Source organism: Podarcis filfolensis (genome assembly GCF_964270895.1).
Source record: "Podarcis filfolensis genome assembly, chromosome: 11".
Taxonomy (NCBI): Eukaryota; Metazoa; Chordata; class Lepidosauria; order Squamata; family Lacertidae; genus Podarcis; species Podarcis filfolensis.
This window is the reverse complement of record NC_139613.1, coordinates 1,101,482-1,124,835: the sequence shown is the minus strand read 5'-3', so window position 1 is coordinate 1,124,835 and position 23,354 is coordinate 1,101,482. Positions and strand designations below refer to the sequence as shown.

Below are 23,354 nucleotides of genomic sequence, written 5' to 3'. Positions count from 1 at the left end.
TCAGGGAAGTTACCTAGCTTTAAAAAATCATGTAAAATCAACTCCTTTGCCAGTTTCCTTCATTCCACCACCAATTTGCTTCATTGGACTTGCCCAGGTGGCAGACTACGCAAACCTAAGTTCCATTGTCCCTTTGCAGCAGGTTCTTAAAATGTACTTCCCAACACATATCCTGTATCCGCCTGTTGCCCCAACACATTCCTCCTACTATGTGGATCATGTATAACCCTCCCCTTTTCTGATCTAGCAATGATGTAGTGATGATGAGTTACAAGCCTGGTAGATGAAGGGAACGCAGTGGATGTAGCCTACCTTGATTTCAGCAAGGCATTTGACAAGGTGCCCCATGATATTCTTGTAAAGAAGCTGGTAAAATGCGGTCTTGACTATGCTACCACTCAGTGGATTTGTAACTGGCTGACTGACCGAACCCAAAGGGTGCTCATCAATGGCTCCTCTTCATCCTGGAGAAGAGTGACTAGTGGGGTGCCTTCTGTCTTGGGCCCGGTCTTATTCAACATCTTTATCAACGACTTGGATGATGGACTCAAGGGCATCCTGATCAAATTTGCAGATGACACCAAACTGGGAGGGGTGGCTAACACCCCAGAGGACAGGATCACACTTCAAAACGACCTTGACAGATTAGAGAACTGGGCCAAAACAAACAAGATGAATTTTAACAGGGAGAAATGTAAAGTATTGCACTTGGGCAAAAAAAATGAGAGGCACAAATACAAGATGGGTGACACCTGGCTTGAGAGCAGTACATGTGAAAAGGATCTAGGAGTCTTGGTTGACCACAAACTTGACATGAGCCAACAGTGTGACGCGGCAGCTAAAAAAGCCAATGCAATTCTGGGCTGCATCAATAGGAGTATAGCATCTAGATCAAGGGAAGTAATAGTGCCACTGTATTCTGCTCTGGTCAGACCTCACCTGGAGTACTGTGTCCAGTTCTGGGCACCACAGTTCAAGAAGGACACTGACAAACTGGAACGTGTCCAGAGGAGGGCAACCAAAATGGTCAAAGGCCTGGAAACGATGCCTTATGAGGAACGGCTAAGGGAGCTGGGCATGTTTAGCCTGGAGAAGAGGAGGTTAAGGGGTGATATGATAGCCATGTTCAAATATATAAAAGGATGTCACATAGAGGGAGAAAGGTTGTTTTCTGCTGCTCCAGAGAAGCGGACACGGAGCAATGGATCCAAACTACAAGAAAGAAGATTCCACCTAAACATTAGGAGGAACTTCCTGACGGTAAGAGCTGTTCGACAGTGGAATTTGCTGCCAAGGAGTGTGGTGGTCTTTAAGCAGAGGCTTGACAACCATATGTCAGGAGTGCTCTGATGGTGTTTCCTGCTTGGCAGGGGGTTGGACTCGATGGCCCTTGTGGTCTCTTCCAACTCTATGATTCTATGATTCTATGATGCTTAATGAACTGTATGCTGGGATAAGATAGAAACTTTTAAAAGTCCTTGTCACCGCATCCTCGGGGTTCAAAATTCCTATTTGAACCTGTTGCACAATAAACTTTGGTCTACAGCTATTTGCTCCGGTTGGTGGCTGGACTCCTTCCTTTATTCCACAGGGACCTGCGGGCTCTGCCCGACCAGCTGGGGGATTGAGCAGCCTCGCACCTAGATTTTTCCATAACAGGCCACTTAGGTTCTTAGATTAAGTAAAGGTAAAGGTAAAGGGACCACTGACCATTAGGTCCAGTCGTGGCCGACTCTGGGGTTGCGGCGCTCATCTCGCTTTACTGGCCGAGGGAGCTGGCGTACAGCTTCCGGGTCATGTGGCCAGCATGACTAAGCTTCAGAACCAGTATGTGACCCACAGACAGAGGATAAGTCCTGGGTGCCGCCCCAGAGTCTGGAACCAAGCCTGATGAGGAATGGCTGAAGGAGTTGGGGATGTTTAGCCTGTAGAATAGAAGACTGAGAGGAGATATGATAGGTAAAGGGACCCCTGACCATTAAGTCCAGTCGTGGACGACTCTGGGGTTGCGGCGCTCATCTCGCTTTATTGGCCGAGGGAGCCGGCGTACAGCTTCCGGGTCATGTGGCCAGCATGACTAAGCTGCTTCCGGCGAACCAGAGCAGCGCACGGAAACGCTGTTCACCTTCCCGCCGGAGTGGTACCTATTTATCTACTTGCACTTTGACTTGCTTTCTAACTGCTAGGTGGGCAGAAGCAGGGACCTTGTGATCGGCAAGCCCTAGGCTCTGTGGTTTGACCCACAGCGCCATCAGACTTAAGATTAAGTAAGCAGGGCTAATTGTGCACATGAGAATGCAGGGTCGGGCTCTTCTAATATGTGAACTAATCATCTGCACCTCTGCTAAGTACACACATTTAAAAAAATAAATCACTGCCAAGTTAACTGGTGTCACCTTTTTAGTAAGAAGGAAAATAATCAGGTTAACTAATCCACAGAACAACAGCACTGTTGGTGCGTGGAGGGGAAGATTGTGGTTCCCTTTGGTGAGAGCAGGGAGCTCCCAGAGGTGGGGAGATTAAATTGGAAAGCACACATTAAAGGCCACAGCAACCATAGCAGAAGGCAAGAGACAAATCTATTCAAAAATACTTCGAAGGATGCAAAGGATCTGTGTGGAAAAGCCAGCACAGGTAGCCTGATTTTGAACTCCGAATTACCATCCTTTAAAGCTTTGCATATATAGGTCACTGTAGTCTAGGCTGGGTGGCAGAGGGACCTCAGAGGCAGAATGAGCAAGGAAAAGCTTTGGTCGCTTTCTCCTTTGCAGAAATCCAAGCTATAGAAAGCTCTCTCTCTCTCTCTCTCTCTCTCCAGGTTGTGGCATGAAGTGCACGGGTCTCGACGAAGGAATGTCTTGATTCCCAAACGCAGATTGGGCACATTAAAACATTCTATGGAGCTTTGAAAACCTTTTTGGGTGGGGGCAGTCTTCCTGGACTACAATTCCCATCATCTCTCTCTGGTCACCGTGGTCAGAGCTGAAGGGAATTTTATAGCCCAACATCACCTGAAAGGTGACAAGAATGGCAACTTAAACTGACGCAATACGTGCAGCTTGCAGATCTAACTTATAGAATAAGAGAACCAGAAGAACATTCCTTTAAAGAAGATTGGAAAATGCTTATTGAATATATGGGGGGAAATGGTGTACACTTGAAAACGTCAGCAGCATTAAGATAAATTCAACAGTGTAAATACATTTCGATGGAAGTAATAATGGAATACAGCGGTACCTCTGGTTAAGAAATTAATTCGTTCTGGAGGTCTGTTCTTAACCTGAAACTGTTCTTAACCTGAAGCACCACTTTAGCTAATGGGGCCTCCTGCTGCCGCCACGCAATTTCTGTTCTCATCCTGGAGCAAAGTTCTTAACCTGAAGCGTATGTAACCTGAAGCGTATGTAACCTGAAGCATCTGTAACCTGAGGTACCACTGTACTGAATGGTTTAGTTCATGGGTAGGCAAACTAAGGCCCGGGGGCCGGATCCAGCCCAATTGCCTTCTAAATCCAGCCTGCAGACGGTCCAGGAATCAGCGTGTTTTTACATGAGTAGAATGTGTCCTTTTATTTAAAATGCATCTCTGGGTTATTTGTGGGGCATAGGAATTCGTTCTTTTTTTTTTCCTTCCAAAATATATTCTGGCCCCCAACAATGTCTGAGGGATAGTGGACCGGCCCCCTGCTGAAAAAGTTTGCTGACCCCTGATTTAGTTTGTATAAAATATGCAGGGTTTATGTTATGCAAAACAAACCATGGAAGAGAAGAAGGGAAGTCACTGATATTTTAAGGTTGTCTAAATGAACATTCTAAATTATAAAACATAAAATCTAATAAAAAAAATTTTGTGTGTGTGTAAGAGAGAGAGACAGACACAGATTAGCTTCCCCTGCGCTCAATGGAAACAGCAGGGCCTTTTTCAATCAAGTATCTTTGCATTCACTACTCCAGTCTCAAACAAGCTGTAAGTAACTTCAACACTTGCTCTGTGACATGTTTGCAATTAATGCAGCAAAAAATACATTGCAACCTTCCCTCAACTTGCTGGAAAAGTCTGCAAATATTAATTGTTGGGTGTTAGCTCCATACCCTGGCACATACATCTGGTTTTAAGGACCAGCCTGAAGAGTCCTGGACCTGCGTGACCTGGAAGACTGCGAACAGACTAGCCAGACCAACTCAGTGACTCTCCGGTTCTTTAAGGAGAAGTGGAGCCAGGCACAGAGAGGTCTCCTGGCGCAGAAACGCTGCGAGGACATGGCAGCTTTCACCATCCCTCCGCGGCAGGCGCAGTAACGCAAAGGCACACAAAGAAGCTATTTTTAAAATACTTTATTTTCTTTAAATATTAATACGGGACATTACAAAAGAATAAAGAAATACAAAAAAACCGCTATAAAACCACTCAGGGTCTCCCTGAAATGGAGAAAAACCCCAGAGGCGCTCCTCCCAGCCCCGCTCTCACCCGCCAGCCCTGCCAACCTCCACCAGCAGCCTGAGTTTTTTTGTATTTGTTTTAAAAAACACACACACACGTCTGGGGGGGGGGCCAAAGAAAGGCATCGTCTTAACCATTCAAACTGGTTGGTAAGTTCAACAGTGCGTTAACAGTTTTAATCTCCTCGGAGAGAAAAATTGCACATTAAAAGGACCCAAAGTGTGAGGTTCTGTACAGCTATACAGGAAGCAGCAGCAGCCGCTGTGCTGCGTCCAGACTCTCCGCCCGACCACAGGGCAAGTCGAGGGTCAGCTCAGGAAAAACGCCAGGCTGAAGCGGGCGGTCACTCTGCTCGCCGCCACCCCTACCCCCCAGGGCACTGCTGTGGGCAGTCCAGGCAGGCGCCCCCCTTTCAAGTCAGAGAAAGCAGCTTCTGGACAGGCGAAACAGAAGTCAGGGATCCCAAGGTTTTGGCACCACGTTGGTGGGGGGGGGGTTACAGGGGGGCACCATGTTTGGCACCACGTTGGGGGGGAGTTACAGGGGGGGCAAGAGAAAGGGTGCTTTTGCAAAACAGCGTCAAAACCCTTTGGAAGTCAAGCCCACTTCCCTTCCCTGCGGGTGGAGCAAAGTCTCAGCTGGAGAGGATAAGAAACGCTTCTCTGAAAATGTCCCTCTGAAAAGTTTTTTAAAATGCAGCCTCTAAAATAAAGCACCACACAAGCAGGTCTCCCGGTGACTCTTGTCCTCTTCCCCATGCTGACCTGGCCCTTCCAGATCTCCCTGAAAAATGGCACCCCTGTGCCCCTAGACACACACACATACACCCCTCTCAAACCTCTCCTCGGACCCTAGCTCTGAACCTTGAGGCCTACGTAGCTTGCGCCCTTCTCAGGCCGGCTTCTCCCATCCCCGGCCCCCCGCAAAAAAAAAAAGGAGTGCTCAAAGGAACCGCACCGGACAGTAGAAAGCAACCCTTGCAAATTTCTATTAAGCGTAAAAAAACCAAAAAACCAGGAGCCGCCAAGACAAGCAGGCCTCGAGCTCCGTGGCAAACACGGCAGGTTGGCGCGCCAGCTGGAAGAGTCGCCCAGGCAGGTGAGCTTGGCCTGGCTCCGCAGAGCCCAGACGTCTTGTGGGCTCCGAAGCGAAGGTGGCGCAGGAGCAGAGGGCAGGAGCAGGCCTTCTCCGTTCCACACAGAGGCACACAGCGACGGAGGAATGGCACCATGGGGGCCCAGTCCAGGTGTGGACAGGCCCTGCTTCTGCAAGGCAGGATCGGACAGCTCCTTGGCACATTGTCCAGCGGCAGCCAGAGCACAGAGTCGCTTAGAGAGGTCCTCAGACCGTCCGCAGGAAGCAGGAGAGAAGTCCGGGTCCTATTTACACCGGAGTAGGTTGGGGGTAGCCACGTCCCGGGTGCTTCCAACAGCCGGCTGCTTGTCAAACTGCCCGGTAGAAACCCTCCAGGAGCGGCGAGAGGGGTCTCGAGGCTTGTGCCAGGCTCAAGAGGGAGGGAGAGGGGGAGAGAGCGGGTGGGTGGGTGCCAGCCGGGCCGTGGGGCAAAAGAGGGAGCGCGCACACAAGCCAGGCCAGAGCGTCTCTTGGAAAAGGAGGTCATGGGTGGGCAGCCAGGGGCGCTTCCCCCTCCCCGTGCATCGTGAAGGTCGAGTGGACCGCAGCACCCGTGCGTGAAGTATTGCTGCTCGGAAGGCAAGGTGGCCGGCCTGGCAGGGAGGCCGGGGGCCGTCCAGCCCGGAGGGGGGGCCCTAAGAGCAGGGGAGGTGCTGCTTGAGGATCTGCCGGGTCTGGGGGGCTATTCTGTCCGGGAAGCGGACTTTGAACTCTACGATCAAGTCCCCGCGCTGGGTGGGCACCTTGGGGAAGGGCAGCCCCTCGCCACGCAGTCTCTTCACGGTGCCCGGCTTGATGATGTCGTTGCAGGGCAGCGGGATGACGCGCCCGTCCACGGTGGGAATGTTGACGGTGCAGCCGCACAAGGCCTGCAAGAGAAGGAGAAGGCAGGGTTAGGCCAGGCGCAGGGCTTGCGACCAGGAGAAGCGTTGCTCATGCACAATTCGAAGCAGTACGGGTGACGTGCAAACACCAAGAAACAGAGAGAAGATTAAATGCTTAGAAAATTAAAACAATGCAAAATAGATATCAAGACTCAGTTAATAAAAAGCAGCACAACTTTATTTTAGGCAGGCTCAGGGAACAGCCGCCAGGTGCACACAATACCTGCTTTTTTAAAAAAATGCACTTTCTTTCAGAACATTTGTATTATGTCGCCCCTGAACTCCACCCCGAAGGATCAGAAAAGGAAACATCTTGGGGGGCAGAATTATGAAATTCCAGCCTGCAACCTGCACAGAGCCCGAGCGAATGAGCCAGCACAGGCTAAATTTAGACAGGCTTTATGGCTTAATCCCCAGCAAGGGAACCAGAACTGGAGAGGGGGGGCGGCCGTGACTTCCAGCGCCTGCTCAGCTGTTGCACACACAGCGGCCTTTGCCCGGTTGGCAGCCAGTGGCCTCCAAAGCTCATGAAAGCAAGAGTCGCGGGAGGGGGCGGCTTCGGCTTTCAGTCCTGGGGGGCAGTGGCGTAGCGTGGGGGGTGCAGGGGGGGCGGGCCGCACCGGGCGCAACATCTGGGGTTAGGGCAAATCCATGGGTTAGGGGGCGCAAATCCACGGGTTAGGGGCGCAAATTACTTGCCTTGCCCCGGGTGCTGATAACCCACGCTACGCCACTGCTGGGGGGGGGGTGCATGCTACTTCCAGGAAGTTAAAACTTTCGAGGATCCTCTCCTGCCAGCTTCAAGGATAATGGTCTGGAAGGGCGGAGGCAGCAGAGACAGGCCTCAACCAGGGCTATTTTTACCCGCCAATGCAGAAAGAGAGCGGCCAAAGGATCTGCCCTGACCCTGACCTGTGTGGGGCAAGAGGAAGATGGCAGGGCGCTCCCTTCGGCACCCTCCTGTCTCTCCCTATCCCCCATACCGTATTTTTCGCTCCATAAGACGCACCTAGTTTTCAGAGGGGGAATGCAAGAAAAAAAATATTCTTTAAAGGGAGCGCTGAGCAGAGCCTGTATGCATCCCAGGCTCTGCTCAGTGCTGCCTTTCACGGGGAAAAGCCCCCAAGCACCACATACACCCTCCGCACGGCTCTTTAAAGGGAGCACGGCTCTTGGGGGCTTTTCCAGGAGGTGGGGAAAGGGACAGAGGGGCTAAGCCAGAAGCTAGAACAGCAAGAGGGAGTGCTGCGCAGTGATCCCTCTAGCTGTTCTGGCTTTTGGCTTAGCCACACAGCTTGCATTCACCCCATAAGACGCACACACATTTCCCCTTACTTTTTAGGAGGGAAAAAGTGCTTCTTATAGAGTGAAAAATACGATAATTGTACAGCAGGGAACATAAAACTGGCTGAGTCTCTCCACTATGGAGCCAGCCTAGGCTGCCCTTTGCCTCTCTCCCGAGGAGACCCTGAGCAGCAAGTCTTGAGGTTCCGGGCTGCTCTGTCTCCCCAGAGACTCTGCAGGTCTGCTAGGCTTCCCCAGGTACATCAGAGGCAGCTCCTAACTAGGGACATGAAGTCATGGCCTTAAGGCAGCCTTCAGAACATAACTGCCTCCAGTGGAAGTGAGTTCCATAGTTTAACAACAAGCAATGCGCTTGCTTTTATGCAGCCTCCTTCCTGGGAGACAGATGTTGCGCTCAAAGGATGAAATAACAGCGAGATGTTGCATCAAGAAGGAGTCCCGTCCCACCTTCCTCCACATAAGCCCAGCTGCTGCGACAAGAGCCCAGGTCAGCTTGCTCAGATCACCTGGTCCTGGTGGCACCTTGTAACTGGCTGGCAGTGCCCCAGGCTGCATATGCCAATGTTTAATAGGTTGTTGTATTTTAATATTCTGTTGGAAGCTGCCCAGGGTGGCTGGGGAAACCCAGCCAGATGGGCGGGGTATAAATAAAATATTATTATTATTATTATTATTATTATTATTATTATTATTATTATTAGGCGGAGAAAGAGATGCAGCTGCCTTACTTGTTTCCAGCCCCATTCTGTCCTGTTCAGACCCCTATAAAGCTCTCCCTCAGGTCTGTGAGTCCAGAGAGACGTATCCCAGGGCCCCACACACCAGCCCAGAATTATCAGTGTTTCGGCTTGGAATTCACTGTGTCTCCAGCCCCGCCCCCTTCCCAAGGAGCCACCCGTAGACTTTTAGGAATGGATAAATTTGTTCCAGCCCACAGTATCTCCGGGAAAATCCACACGCCTTGGGGCTTCACCCGCCAACGAGCACGAAGGAGAGAGATTTCACAGCAGAAAGCCAAATGGCCCTGACTGGCTCCCACCCAAAGAGGAAAAGCTGGAGGAGGAAGGCCAGCTGAAGAACTAGGAACGGGAGAGATGGTGGGGGGAGAAGACCAGACAAGCTTCTCCTTCACTGAGGCCGGAAGCCCTCAGGCAAGCCAGTCCAGCTCTGCCGCTGAGCAAGAGGGGAGGGGGGCAGCTTCCTTGGAAAGCCCCTTTCATGCCATAGGGAGGCTGAAGATCACTTGTCTCCTGACACCGTGCAGAATGCTAGATGACTTCCAGGCCAGGGAGATGCTGCAGGTGGAGCCAGCTCCCCCACAGACTTGCAGAAAGTCCTCCTTCTCTCTGCCAGCCTCTCCAAGCGAGGGCACTCACCTTCCCAACAGCCCTGCAAGGCAGCTTAAGCCGGGAGGGAGGAGGGTGCCCAAGGCCACTCCATGAGCTGGGGGGCCAGGCATCGGGGTCCAACGGCTGTGACCCAATCCCACCATCACAGCCTGATCCCTACGCCAGCTTCTTCAATGTATTTCCTGTATGCTGCACAGTGCTTCCCAAACTCGGGTCTCCGCCTGCTGTGGGACTACAACTCCCATCATCCCTAGCTAGCAGAACCAGTGGTCAGGGATGACGGGAGTTGTAGTTGCACAACAGCTGGAGACCCGAGTTTGGGAAGCACTGATGCAGCGAAAAAGGCAGGAGCTTGTGTGCCAATGCAATTGTTTGGGAAGGGTGAGAGCGTGGAATAATTTGGTGTTGGTGGGAGAGAGGGGGAAAAGGTGAAGACTCAGGGGATCCATTGGGATCCTCTTGAGCCCCCTCCCCACCTCTCGAGCGCCAGATGCATCCTGCCTTCCCCTAACTTGCCCTCCGTCTCTCTCCTTAAGAGACGCACCCAGCACAAGGCTCAGCCAGATTCAAAGGTTGTGCAAAGACTGAACTACACACAAGCTGGGGAATCGGGAGAGGAGGGTAGACTTGTAACAAAAGGCTTATTTTATTTGTTTCCTTCAGACAAAGGCCCGTTCTGTGGGGAGGCGGTAAACAAGTCAATCTTATCGTTTCCTTTAGCGGCTGCGACCTTGCAGCATCTTTCAAACAAAGGGGAGAATCAAGGAACTTTCTACATGTCTCAATTTCATTTCATCTCCTGATTTTGGAGGAAGCAGCATCTGGAAGGCTTGCCCTCGCTCTGCTTCTCTTTGCCCAGGCCTACTGGAGTCTGCCTCTGCAGGAATCACAGAACTGCAGAGTTGGAAGAGACCCCCAAAGCTCATCTAGTCCAACCCTCAGCAATGCAGAAGTTCTTCAACCCCTTCTAGGGTAGGCTATCCTCTTTCTTTGGGAAGCTTCACAGATGCCAGCCTGCCTGCCTGCTCCCCTCAGGGCATCAAGCTTCCTCCCGAGAAGTCATGTTGCTTCACCACATATCACTGAATTGTCGGGCTGGAAGGGACCTCGAGGGTCATCCAGCCCAACCCCAGCAATGTTGGAATCACAGCCGGCAAATCCCTGGCGGAAGGCCTTCCGCCCTCTGCTTGAAAATAATAATAATAATAATAAAATTTTATTTATATCCTGCCCGAAGCCGGGCTCTGAGCGGCTAACAACAGTAAAATAATACAACATTCTAAAATCAGTTCATTATAAAATCAGTTCAAATCAAATTAATGGCAACCACTGGGCTAGAGTTCTGTGAGGATGACCAAAGGAGGGGGTCAGACTGTGCCTTGGCCAAAGGCCTGGTGGAACAGCTCTGTCTTGCAGGCCCTGGGGAAAGATGTCAAGTCCCACAGGGCCCTGGTCTCTTGGGACAGAGCGTTCCACCAGATCGGGGCCACAGCCGAAAAAGCCCTGTCTCTGGTTGAGGCCAGCCTAACCTCCGAGATGTTTCTGTTTGAAGACCGTAAGGTCCTCCGTGGGACATACCAGGAGAGGCGGTCCCGTGAAGGAAAGCCCACCACTTTCCCAGCTGCGCTGTCAAGCAGCCCTTGCTGCCAAGGCACCCTTTATCCCGAAGGAACCGCACCCTCCGAAATCCTGGACAACGCAGGAAAGGGGCTCCCCCCTCAAAAGGCAGCCTTCGCCAGGACGGGGTGGGGCAGCAAACAGAAGGGTTGCCCCCAGCCCCTGCCTTCCCGTGCCGACCTCTTGTCTGCAGCCCCAGCAGCCCCTCGGGGGACGCACAGAGCCCCTACCCCGCCCTCCTCGACCCGCGGACGCACCTCTTTCAGACTGATCATGGCCGTGTAGATGATGTTTGTCCCGTCCCTCCGGAAGAGCGAGTGCGGCTTGTCCTTCAGGATGAAGACGATGTCGGCGGGGATGTTGTCGGGAGTGGCGTCTCCTTCCTTGGGGAAGGTGATCTTGGTGCCCTCCTTCCAGCCGCGCTTGATGACGATGTTCAGGATCTTGTCCTCCGTCCGCATGGTCCGGCCGTCCGGGTTCAGCCGCCGGCGGGTGATCTTCATGCGCTTGGTGGCCCCGTGGTAGATCTCCTCCAGGGACACCTTGAGCTCGTGGACCACGGGTGGATCCTGCACCTTCCGGCGCATGTGGATGGGCTCCGGGTGCCGGCGGTGGACGCCGTTGAGCCCGTTGAAGCCGAACCGGCCAAAGGCACTGAAGGGGTCACCGCCATCGTCATCGTCGATGTCCATGTCGTCATGGTCGAAGCCGTTGAAGACCCGGGAGCGGCCGCTGGTAAAGAAGATGTCGAAGGGGTTGGAGCCCCCAAAGAAGGAGGCGAAGGTGGCATGAGGGTCTCCGTGGAAGGTGTAGTGGAAGGTGTTCCCAGAGGTGCCCGATGAGCCACCACCGGTTTTGAGCCCTAAAACAGAACCAGAGAGAGAGCAGGGGGGACAGTCAGGCGGGTGCTCTGGAAAGGAGTGCTACAAACAGACCAAATTCACTAAGAGAAGCAGGATGGGGCAGCCTGAATTGGCCGGCCAAGAACCTGGGCGCACATTTGATGTCTCCTAGCCAGGACGGCTCTGCTCAGGAGAGGAGAGTGGCTCTTGTGGCCGTGAGAACAGGATGCTGGAATAGGTGGACCATTCAAGAGTCTTAATAGCACAAGGATGGAAAAACGAGGAAATCCCCACCAAAGAACTGTGGCAAGAGAAATGATGGACTATGCGGAATTGGCAAAACTGACACACGAACCATGTGGTAAGGACAACTGTGACTTTAAAGAAGAATGGGAACCTTTTACAAAGTATTTAAAGAAACAACAAAATGAACTGGACTCCTTGGCAGGTTTTGAATAAACATTCACAAACCTTTAATTGGTAATATACAGATAGATAAATTAAGGATCTTTACAGTTTTATAATATGCAGAGAATAACATCTGCTGAGAAACCCGAGAGAGGAGCTGAGGGAAGTCTGGGGCAGGGTCGGAGGGTGGGGTTTTCTTCTTTTTGGGGAGGGGGGAGGGGAAAAACAGGGGGGGTGACGTATTTTTGATAAACTGTTATGTCAAAATTCCTAATAAAAATGTTATTAAAAAAAGGATAGACTAGGTGGACCATTGGCCTTAGCCAGCAGGTTCTTAGTTTCTTATTTCACCACCACGAATCCTGGGAACTGCAGTTTACCCCTTACAGAGCTACAGCTCCCAGCCTCTTTAAGAAATCCGTTTCCAGGATTCCTGAGGGAGATCTGCTGGAGAGGAGAGGGCTCTTATGCGCGGGTCCTGCTTGTGGGTTTCTCATCTGGCTGGTCCCAGCGACAACAGGAGGCTGGGCGAGATGGGCCACTGGCCTCATCCAGCAGCATCTTCACAGGTTCCCAGTGACAGGGCCAGGAACCCAACAGTGCAGGACCCTGAAGCCATACGTGACCCCAGGGCGCTGGTCCTTTGCCTTTCAGCAGAGCACTCAGGTACCCCCTTAAAGTGCCTTCCAGACACCCCCGTTCCCCATGGCCTAACCAGACCACACTGGGAAAGTGAGATTACAGCTGGCACAATTTGGTACTTCAGCACAAAGCCAGTTACAAGGAAGGAGATCCTGACTAAACATCAGGAGCAGCAACTGTCTGGCGGTAAGAGCTGCTAGACAGTGGGACAGACTCCTGTGGGAGGTGGTGAACTCTCCTTTGTTGGAGGTGTTTAAGCAGAGGCTGGGGGGCCACCTGTCGGGGATGCTGAGATTCCTGAATAGCTTTTAAAGTTTAATAGTCAAAACAAAAAAATTTTTTTTCTTCCAGTAGCACCTTAAAGACCAACTAAGTTAGTTCTTGGTATGAGCTTTCGTGTGCATGCACACTTCTTCAGATACCCAGTTTAATAGATTATTGTATTTTAATATTCTGTTGGAAGCTGCCCAGAGTGGGCGGGGTATAAATAATAATAATAATAATAATAATAATAATAATTATTATTATTATTATTATTATTATTATTATTATTATTATTATAGCAGGGGGTTGGGCTAGATGACCCTCGGGGTCCCTTCCAACTCTGTAATTCCATGATTCATAAAGTGTGCAGGCAGGGGGGCTTCCTCCCCTCTAAGCCACAAGATGAGGAAGGGTTACTGCAAGAACAGAGATTGAGCAAGATGCTTCCAAGCCCAAGAGGAGATCAGGCGGCAAGACAAACGGCCCAGGGAAGACAGGAGTGCCAGCAGCCCAGAACTTGGGGAGAGAACAGGGAGCTTGAGAGGCTGCAAAGAGGAGCAGAGCCAGGCCAGCACTTTCTGGGTCCCCATTTAGCAGCCAGCCTGCAGCTGCAAAGCTTTTAATAGCAAGACATTCTAGTGCAGCATCTCCACAGCTCTGGCCCCACCAGGGAAGAGGATGGAGCGTGACCAAGAGAGCTCTCTGGCCTCCCAGAGGACCTGCCCCCTCCCTCCCTCCTTAGCAGCCAGGGCTTTCACTTTAATCCCATAACCACTGGATCCCAGAGAGAAAGCATCTAAATGGGGCCGGGTTCTTCTAAGGACTTCACTTATTCCCTCAGGAAAGAGAATGGCAGCTTTTAGCTGAAATTACAGCAATTTCACGTTGTCAATCACAACGGTGACCTCGTGAGACACACACCCAAGTCCCAGGAGGCGGCAGGCGGCAGAGAACACCTGCCAGATCCCGGCTTTTATTTCCAGACCAAAGCTGGAAGCCAGATGCTCCTTCTGGCATCTCAAAGCTTCCCCGGGAGAGCATCCCATCTTCCTCCGGCCCCTCGCCGCACTTTGGTCACACGTTAAAAAAAGAAGACTAGCCCTTAAGTTGGCAGAGAAACTGCGGAGCTGCAAGGAGGTGGAGGAGAGAGGGAAGGAGCCAGCAGAACGCCCCAAGAAGTCACGGCATCAGCTACTGGCCCACCCCCAGGAGCCCCCCAACCCGTTTCCATGTCCCCTGCCAAACGTCCCCTGCTGCCCCTCCAAATTAGTTTGCAAACTATACTCCAGAAGCTAGATTCACATAGAGCAAATGCATGCAGTTCCACCCAATCCGTGTCACTTGTTGCCATCAAAGAACATGCATTTCCAGGCCGGAATTTGGATAAACTCTGCTGGAGGTTGTTTATCTGAGACCTTCTGCTCAGCAAGTCCTGGGCTGGACGGGCTGATTAACACCACTGCTATTCCCAGCAGTTCCCTTCCTCCTGCAGAACCTGACATGTTCCCTGCCAACAGCCTGGGTTTGCTTATGAAACAAGGAGCTATTACTAAAATTGGGAAAGGCGCTCTCTCTCTCTCTCTCTCTCTCTCTCTCTCTCGCTCTCACTCACTCACACACAGCAGCATGTACTGAAAAGGAAGCGGAGGAGAAGGAGAAGGCATGAGCCAAGCCTCAATTATGCCACAGGGAAGATGTTTGCACCCACAGATCACGGTGCCAGTGCATTTCCACACACTCCGGGAGGAACCAAGTCCTTGCAAGCAGTGCCACTAAAAGCACCAGTTTCTCCAGGGAGTGGCCGCCAGCTTTTCCCACAGCCTAGGCCCACAAGGGGGCTTTCCTCCTCACTTAGCCACCTGTGCCGCTCAGGTGAGTGAGGTGCCTCCACAGGTTCCCTTCAAAGGTTATCACAGGGAAGCAAGGAAGACACACTCTCCGGCACATCAGGCCAGAGACTGGATTTGGGTGTCTTGAGCCCTGCAAGCCTGCAGCTAGGCAGGCAGGGACTGTGGCCAGGAGGCAGGCTTAGACCCCCACCCACCCAAATAAACCGCAAGGTCACTGGCCAGCCAAGAGACCCGGCTTACCTTCTTCCCCGTACTGGTCATAGACAGCCCGCTTCTTGGGGTCGCTCAGCACATCATAGGCCTCGGCAATCTCCTTGAACTTCTCCTCCGCGTTGGGGTCCTTGTTCTTGTCCGGGTGGTACTTCAAGGCCATCTTCCGATAGGCCTTCTTGATCTCGTCTTCGTTGGCTCCGGACTGGATCCCCAGCGCTTTGTAGTAGTCCTTCCCCATGTTGGTGGTGGAGACCGTCCCGGCCGCCGCCGCAGACTCTTTATTCCTGGGGCGGGAGAGGAGAGAGAGGGAGAGGGGGCGTCAGAAAGGACTCCAGGCTGACCACTGAACGGTTCCAACACACCCCGTCCAGCCCCAGTCAGTCAGTCCACACGACTGCCCGCTAGCTCAGCACCAACCTGCGCTACCGGGGGGGGGATTGGAGGTTCTAGCGCCCCAACGTCCAGGCCGAGTCCTGGGGGAGGCCTCTCAGAGCTCTGCCAGCCGCTGCCCCTGTGGATCTGTCAGCGGTTTGGGTTGGGGGAGGGATTTTTAAGGAGGTTGACTCACCCTCCTGCTGCACAATTCACAGGGGCAGAATGCAGGGCGAGCGAGAGGGGTGGACAGTGCTGTTATTTGGAGGCTGCACCACGTGACGCTGTAACTGGAGAGGGCGGCCGGTTTTGCCAGGCCACAAATAGGTGTGCAGGGAAGGAGCCTTGGGAAGGACAGAACTGACGGCCCTTGGACCGGACAGCGGAAAAGCAGCTGCCGTGCGTATGTCGAGGGCAGCGTGCGGCCAGGGAGGCGGCAGGCGGCCCTTCCGAGCGCCTGGCCGGTCTCAGCGTTCCCAAAAAGGGGAGGAAGGAGGCAGGGCTGCCGGAGCAAGGGGCAGCGTGGAAGGGGGCAGAGGAATGTGTTCAAAGCAGGCTTCATAACGAAGCAGAACGAGAGGTTAATTAGCCAAGGAAGGATTCCTTCCCCCAGCTTTTCTCTCTCCCTTCTGTGCTTTTGCAGATTGCCTTAAAAGAACTTTTTAGAACAATACAGTACTGGGAGTTCACGCAGGGACACGTTCCCACCATGTACCAGCGGAAAGACGGCAAAGGATGAAGCTGTTAGACAGAGACATCTTGCAATGGGGGGCGGGGGGGAGTTATTTTTAAAAGTAAGCGCCGAAGCAAGAGGAGAGCCTGCGATTTGCAGAGGGAAGCCAGAGGAAGTGACCAGGAACGCAGAGAGGACACACCCAGGCAAGCAAGGGGGCATGTCAGATCTAAGGGACGGTGGTCTCTCTTTGCCAGAGCTGGCCAGCTTCTCGCTGTCCACCCCACGCAAAGGTCTCAGACCCACATCCAGCCCAGTCCTCTTGGTTTTCAGGCGCTAGAGCAGACAAAATCCTTCACAAAAGGGAGTCCAAGACTCCAAATTCCTTCCTTTGCAGAACTTCAGAATTCAGGCAGGGATCCAGCTTCCTGTTGCTAACTCCCCTCTCTTTCCGCTGTTTGCAGAACTCTGATGAACCTCAAGGGCTCTCTCACCAACATGCACACAACACCCTCCCTGCCTGTCCCTCTCATCCCAGCGTCTGGAACGGCCACATCACACCCTGACCTCCGAATAAGATGCCAGGTCAGCGACTGCCCATCTTGGGCCAAACCAGAACCATCTCCGGGCAACCTCCCCCCACCCAAAGATGCAAAAGTCTCAGGAGGAGCTGCTTCAGCCACTGCCCCACCTGCAAATTTCCCAGTCAGAACTGGTCCCCAATGACCTTTGCATAAGCAGGGGGGAATTGAGGGGGAATTTTGTCAGGAAATGCTAAAACACCCCCTTCCCACTCAATTGCTAGACTGATGAAGTTCACAGTCTTCCCTATATTTATATATATATATATATATATATATATATATATATATATATATATATAGATTGCACACACACACACACACACACACACACACACAAAAGCAGGAGTCTTTTCACAGAGACTGCACCCGTTCCAGCCCTAGCAACCATCGACTGGATGTCTGCCAAGAGATTCACACACACAGCACGGAAACAACCTCCTCCAAAAAACTGAACAGCTCTGTGAAGGTCACACGTGAGGCCATAGCAGGAAAGAAACTCTCTCATTCGGCCCCCGCCTCCCTGTTACCTGCTCCGCTCATGGCCTCCCACCCCACCAAGTTCCTTGGGGCTTCTTGGGGGAGTTCCTCACCCAGCCTCCCAAACACCAGCAGTGCCCTCCTTCCTCTCTCCCCATCCGACCCGGTGGACCAAAAACGTTCCTCTGACAAAGCAACCAAGCACTCCCCTGTCCCAAGTTCCTCCAAGAGGCTCCAGCGGCACCTGGGGTCACAGGATGAAACACCTGCAGCCACTTTTAATTTAAAAAAGGTCAGGTCTCCTGCCTGCGAAGCAAGTCACCGCTATGCCCAATTCACAGATGGGGAACTGAGGCTGACAGAGCGATTACAGCCAGAAAAGACAAGACTTGGGTCTCTGAAGCCCAGGGTCTCTCCCTGCCGTAAGCACCTGAGAAGAGCATCTACTGGATCCGCCAAGGGCCCACCTAGCCCAGCATCCTGGTCTCACAGTGGCCAACCAGGTGCCCATTACGGGAATGAGCAAGTTGGGCCCAAGCACAAGAGTCGCACACACCCCTCCTGGGGTTTCCAGCAACTGGGGTTCGGAAGGCCAGGAGCCCTCGATAGCCCCCTCCTCCATGAACCTGCCCAGTTATCTTTTTAAGTCCTCTAGGTGGCTTGCCACCGCTGCCTCCTGGGGCAGGGAGTTCTGTAGGAGATGACAGGACAAGCACAGGGCAGAGTGGGGCAGTTTGGGATAATCGGCAGGGAAATCTTGAAGCTGCTCTGGGATACAGAAGGACAGGGTCACGGTCATCAGCCAGCAGACTCCTGCCAGGTCCCGAAGTTCCCCGTTTACTTATCTCCCTTTCCTCGTTTATCCCCACCACAGCCATGCAAGGTGGGCCAGGCCGAGAGGTAGCGACCAGCCCAGTGAGCTTCATGGCGGACTGGGGATTCGAACCCTGGTCTCTCCCGGGCCCTCGTCCCACACTCCAACCACGACACCAAGGCTGGCTCTGACATCACAACTGCAGACCCCTCTGGCCAGGCAAAGCCCCTAAGACGCCCCCTTCTGCATCCGCACGGCCGAGGCCCTCCTTCTCTGCTGGGCAGAAGGTTAAGGGCCCACTGTGGGGGCCCCCTCCACCGCCCGCCCCACGGCTGCTGACACATGGCGCCCAGAGCACCCCCCCACATCACGCCCAGCCCTTTCCCGGAGAAGCATCTTCTGAAGGGTAAGCCGGGAGGCAGAAAGAGAGTTGCTGACACAGAAGCAGCAATTCCCTCTGTTAATTAGTGAGATCACTAGCTGGAAATGAGGCTCCAGCAGGTGGGGGCAGCGCTGACGGGGCTCCTCAGCCCCACTCATCATGGTGGGAGTTTCTATTGTTAGACACGCGGGGACCACGGAGGGAGGGGGCAGGCGCGCAAGGCGGCCCACGGGAGGTGGGCTTGAAATGCCAGGCTGCATCGGGAGGGAGTGCATTCCCAGGCCAAGCAGCTCACCTGGAGGCAGCTGGCAGCTCTGGAACACACTGGCAGCAAGGAACGCGGAATCCGTGGCGGCGACAGTTACAAGCTGCTGCCGGAGCAGACGTTCCCTGCCCAAGTCTCGGGGGCTTGGCATGGCAGCTCGACAGGGACTTCACCCACAAGAATGAGGCTCCAGCCCACCAGCAGGGGCCAGGAACAAAGGCATAGACTCAGGCTCTAAGGGGAGAGCATCTCCTTGCTCCCAGCCTGTCTGGGGTGGTGTCACCTTGCAGAATTAAATTTGGCACAACCTTTCTTGGCCGGGATTCCTGACCACCGCTGGGGATCGCCAGTCAAGCAGGAGGTTGGACTGGATGACCCTTGGGGTCCCTTCCAGCTCTACACTTCTACAATTCTACGTCTTCTCTGGAGCCTCCAAGAGCCCAGCTCCACTTTGGACCACAGGGGCCTGTGGCTCACTAAGCAGCCATGCGCAGGTTGCCTCTGAGCGGCCCGCCTGCATAAGCAACCCCGGGCGTTAGGTTAAAGGGCAGCGGGCGAGATCCAGGAGTTGCACCCAACACCCCCTGCAGTGCTGCAGGAGAGCAAGGGGCGCAGGTTCATAGGGCACAGTGGGGCAAAGCCCCCTTGGGCAAACCTGGATGGGGCAGGGGACAAGTACAGGGGCAGGAGGGCCGGGAAGATAGAGTCCCCTTCCTCTTTCTCCTCTGAACTACAAACCACCTGGGCTTCCACTGGTGGAAAGGGGGGGCTGGAGGAGGAACCGTAGACTCAGACGGGACCCTTAAGGGATATGTAGCCCAACCTTTGCAATGCAGGAAGGAGGGGTGGAAGGGAAGCGAGGAGAGACTCCCCCAGCCTCAGCAGTGACCCAGCAGGGCCGATCCTGCCCGCAGCTCCCCCAGCTCGGAAGGGCATGTGGAAGGGCCCCCCTCCGACAGGCACCACAAGAGCGGAGAGATCTTCTCTGCGTGGGGGCTGCCTGACGTCAAGCTGCAGGGAAGACTGCCAAGCCTCATAGGTCACCGTGCGGCTCCACCATCCTCTCGGAGCAGCACCCCACACACATTTTGGTAAAACACGACTCGGTCCCTGGATAACCCCCTCCCTCCCACCTGGAGACAGATGCACAGTTTCAGCAGCGCAAGCCTGAGCGTGCTTCTCAGGAATCCCTGGGTAGCACAGCCCTACTCGAGCGGAAGGGGGGCAGGAGCCCAGTCCCCCCCTCCCCAAGACGCACACAAAATCACACACACCAGCCCTTTCCACAGATAAATCCCCACACAAAAGTCTGGACTCAGTCTCTGCTGGAGGCCAAAGGGGAAATGCATGGCGACCCCAGCCCAGCCCCTTTGCAAAGGGATCCGGACCCCCAAGACCACCCACTAAGCATCCGGTCCCTCTGAAGCACAATCAATATGCATCTCCAGCCCCTCATCCTGCCCCCACCCTGGGCAATGTCAGAGCTGGGTCAGGCGGCCAGGGAGACATCAGCCCCTCTGATCCTCTGGCAAAGGGAGCGATGGAGGGGGGGCAGAAGAGAGGCACAGGCTGTCCTCCTCAAGCTCCCCATGCATCGCCCTCCACAGCAGATGCCAGACGCCGCACACGAGACAAAGATGGATGCCAGCAGACAGACCACCACCCAAGCGTGGCAAACGCAAGCAGGCAAGGCAGGGCGGCCAGCCACTTACCGAAACTTCACAAACACATTCATAGCCCAGGCGCTCATTTTTAAAGGCTCCAGCTTGATCCGGAACATGGCTTGCGGGGCCTGGAGCTCCAAGATGCAGCTGCCGCTGAAAGAGTTGCCCACGAATGGAGGCAGAGGCACCTTCACCACGGCAGCCAGGCTCCAAAAGCAGCCCCCTCCCCAGAGCCAGGAGGAAGAGCTGGCCAAGCCGGACAGGGCACCTGGACCCACCACGCACACCTGGACTCCAAAGCCAGCTGTTCAGGAAGAGGGCGAAAGGCTCCCCCGACAGAGGGAATTTGAGGAGCAGCGGCGGTTCACAAGGCAGCAGCCTCCCAGAAGCTTCCCTTCCTGCGCTTTCCCGCAGCCCCCTCCCTCACCGCTTGCCACAGAAAATGCTCAATGAAATCACTCGGCAGTCAGGATTCCGCCTCTAATTGGTTTCTCCGACTGAAAAGCAGACCTTACCAGCCTTCCTGACCAGCTGAGGGGGGGTCTCTTGCCCTTCGGCTCATCCTCGAAGGCTGAGCAGCAGGTGCACAGCCCCACGCCGGACAGCCTGTTGGCGATCCTTCCCCATGAAGGACAGAACAGGGCAGGGAATGCGTGGCCAACTCAGCCCCCAGAGTCATCAGGAGTCGGCTTGGCATCTTCAATGAACGGCGTTTGAGAAGAAGGTGCCAAATTCTTAAGCCTAAGTGGGGAGACAGTCCGCCTCTCGAAAACCCTCTCCCCCCCCCAAAAAAATGCATACTTCAAGGCTTCCACACAAGAGACAACCGGCCCAAAGCTAACGCCGTCCCTGCGAGGTCCACCAGTGTCAGAGAACGCGAAGAAAAGTGACTCTTGCTTGGCGCTGGGTGGAGTTCAGCGTCCGCAGCCCTACAGCATCCATCCCTGAAACACATGTCAAAAGCACCAGCCCCACGCTGACTCCCGAGTCTAAACTAGCACCTGCACATGCAGTCACTCCACTTCCTGAAACTCTGGCGCCCAAGTGAGCGCAAGTGAGCAAGAAACCTGACCGCTGAGCAAAGAGGCAGCTCGGGGCGACCCGGGAGCCGCTCTGCTCCAAAAGCCACTCTCGGCTGCCGCTGGACGTCCATCCGAAGCCCCGGCAGCAGCAGCAGCCACAAGGAAGAGCTCGAGAGATCCCCGTCCAGGGATCCCTCCCGGTCACACTGCCCAATCACCTGGTCTGCTTCAGAGTCCCCAACACCCAGCGGCCACCCCAGGCAGACAAAAAAAAGCAAACAACAGCCACACAATGGTCCTTCTCAAACAATCCACAGCCGTCCCCTGAGATTCCAGAGAAGCCCAGACCGGACCAGGGGACCAGATGTCCCCAGAGCTGGCAGCGGCTCCTCTGCCCCCTAAACAAAGGGGCATTTCACCCACCACCAAACCAGAGGCAGGCACTGCCGTGTGGCCCCGACCCCGAAAGGATGCAGCTGGTGCCGGACCCCCGGGGAGGGGGGTGTTCTTCCGCATCCCCTGCCTGAGGCTGGGCAGGGAGAGCGGAGTCCCGATCCGGAGAAGAGAAAGCGGGTACCTCTCCACGCGGCTCCAGAAGAGCAGAATTGCTGGCATATCAGCGGAGGGAGTCACTCGTGGTGGTGGCAGCAGCAGCAGCAGCAGCGCTCAAAGCCCAAGTTTGGTCAAGGCGCGCAGAGTGTGCGGGAGCGAGCGAGCGAGCGAGGCTGGAGCGCGCACAGGCACCCGCAGGCAGGCAGGCAGGCAAGGCAGGAATGCTGTGCGCTGGCTCGGGCGGGCAGAGGGACCCTTCCAGCGCCGCCAGCGACGACGACAAAGACGGCAGGGAGTCAGCGTGCAGAAATGTCATGATTACACTCCGGGTGAATCATCGCCAGCCATGCCCACCCGGTGCCCACACAGGCAGCAGCGCCAGGGGAGAGGGAGCCGGCAGCAGCAGCCGCCCCCAGACCCCTCCCCACTCCTCCGCCCCCTGGCACCCCCCCCCAACCAGGGAAGTCAACTCTCGCCCCTCCTGGCAGCTGGCAAAGGCCCTCCAGACGCCCCTGGCGAGGGGGTGCTCTGCCCCACTTCGCAGCTGGGACTGGGGGGCGAGGGAGGCGTCCAGAGGCATCTTGTCAGTTTGGGGGGCCGGGGGGAGCGACATCCCCAGAGCCCCCCAGAGCCCCCCGCAATTGCCCTGCTCGTGGAGGGGGAGGGTCGTCCTCTCCTCCCCCCCCTGCAGCCAGGACGCCCCCCCCAACCAGCAAGGGGAGCCCGGCCTGGGCGAAGTGGCTAGGGGGGGAAATTCCCGGGGGGGCTTTCTCCGTCCTCCCCCCCCCCCATATCTACCCACGGGGGGGGAGCCCACTAGGCTTTTCCAGGGGGCGTTGAGGGGCGGGGCCAGAGCCAGAGCCAGAGCCCCGCCCCCTGCCCCTCTCCCCTCTCCCCTCGCCGCCGCGCCCCCCCTCCTCCTTCTCCCCCTCCGAGCGAGACTCACCTCCGTCCCGTCCCGCCCGCCTCCCTCGGCCGGGCCCTCTGGCGCGCCAGGACCAGGCGCCCGCCCCTGCCTAGCAACGGCCCGCTCCGGCGCCGCCCTCGCGCTCCTATTGGCCCCGCGCGCTGCCCATCTCGACGAGACGCCGCTCCCTTTGGAGAACGAGGGGGAGAGGCTCCGCCCCTCGCTCCGCCCCGCCCCCGCTCCCCTCCCTCAGGCTCGCTCTCTCTCCCGCTTCCTCGATTGGCCGCGCTGCCAGCCAGTCACACCCATTCTCGGCTGTCATTGGTCTCTAGGAGACCGGGGAGCGGCCCCCTCCGCGTGCGCCCTCGCCATTGGCCGGAGCTGCCTCGCGTGCCGGTTTTGGCCCCGCCCACCCGGCGCAGAAGAGAAGCGCGCGGGAGGCTTCTGGAAGCCCCGTGACGTCACAATGGGGAGCGCTCCAACCAGGGAGCCTCCGGCGGGAGGCCACGCCCACCGGGCGGGCGGGGCGCCACGTGGGGAGCCGGGCGGGGACGAGGCCGCTACACGCGAGTAAAGACTGCCCGGCCAGGCGGTCTCCTCGCCCGAGTGGGGCTCCGCACGAGCCGGGCCTCCGGGGCGAGCTGGCGCAGGATCGGGGCCTCGCAGTCCGCTTACTCGCGAGGAAGCCGCCCT

At 55.2% G+C, this 23,354-nt stretch overlaps 1 protein-coding gene and 1 long non-coding RNA gene across 7 annotated transcripts; one reads left to right on the top strand and one right to left on the bottom strand.

Moving 5' to 3' along the window:
- The first annotated feature begins 3,880 nt into the window (after positions 1–3,880).
- LOC310744502 lies at positions 3,881–5,271 on the top strand. Its single transcript, XR_014539574.1, has 2 exons — positions 3,881–4,954; positions 4,995–5,271. It is a non-coding gene; the product is annotated as an uncharacterized lncRNA (long non-coding RNA).
- DNAJB5 (DnaJ heat shock protein family (Hsp40) member B5) lies at positions 4,321–22,766 on the bottom strand. Of its 6 annotated transcripts, none has more exons than XM_083575828.1 (4): positions 22,701–22,766; positions 14,977–15,233; positions 10,988–11,592; positions 4,321–6,444 (listed from the first exon to the last, which is right to left on the bottom strand). In XM_083575828.1, the coding sequence occupies exons 2-4, from the start codon at positions 15,185–15,187 to the stop codon at positions 6,211–6,213; spliced, it is 1,050 nt and encodes a 349-aa protein (XP_083431954.1). In that variant the 5' UTR covers positions 15,188–15,233; positions 22,701–22,766; the 3' UTR covers positions 4,321–6,210. The 6 variants fall into 6 exon arrangements, with proteins under 6 accessions (XP_083431954.1, XP_083431951.1, XP_083431950.1 ...); XM_083575825.1 differs by lacking the exon at positions 22,701–22,766 and adding an exon at positions 21,780–22,150; XM_083575824.1 differs by lacking the exon at positions 22,701–22,766 and adding an exon at positions 20,229–20,943.
- Between the last annotated feature and the right edge of the window lie 588 nt (positions 22,767–23,354).

Coding starts and splice junctions, on each gene's coding strand:
- DNAJB5 (XM_083575824.1), bottom strand. CDS start 20,296: ATGTTCCGGATCAAGCTGGAGCCTTTAAAAATGAGCGCCTGGGCTATG. Junction 15,234..20,228: donor AATGTGTTTGTGAAGTTTCG/GTAAGTGGCTGG, acceptor CTCCCGCCCCAG/GAATAAAGAGTCTGCGGCGG. Junction 6,445..10,987: donor CCATGATCAGTCTGAAAGAG/GTGCGTCCGCGG, acceptor CTTCTCTTGCAG/GCCTTGTGCGGCTGCACCGT.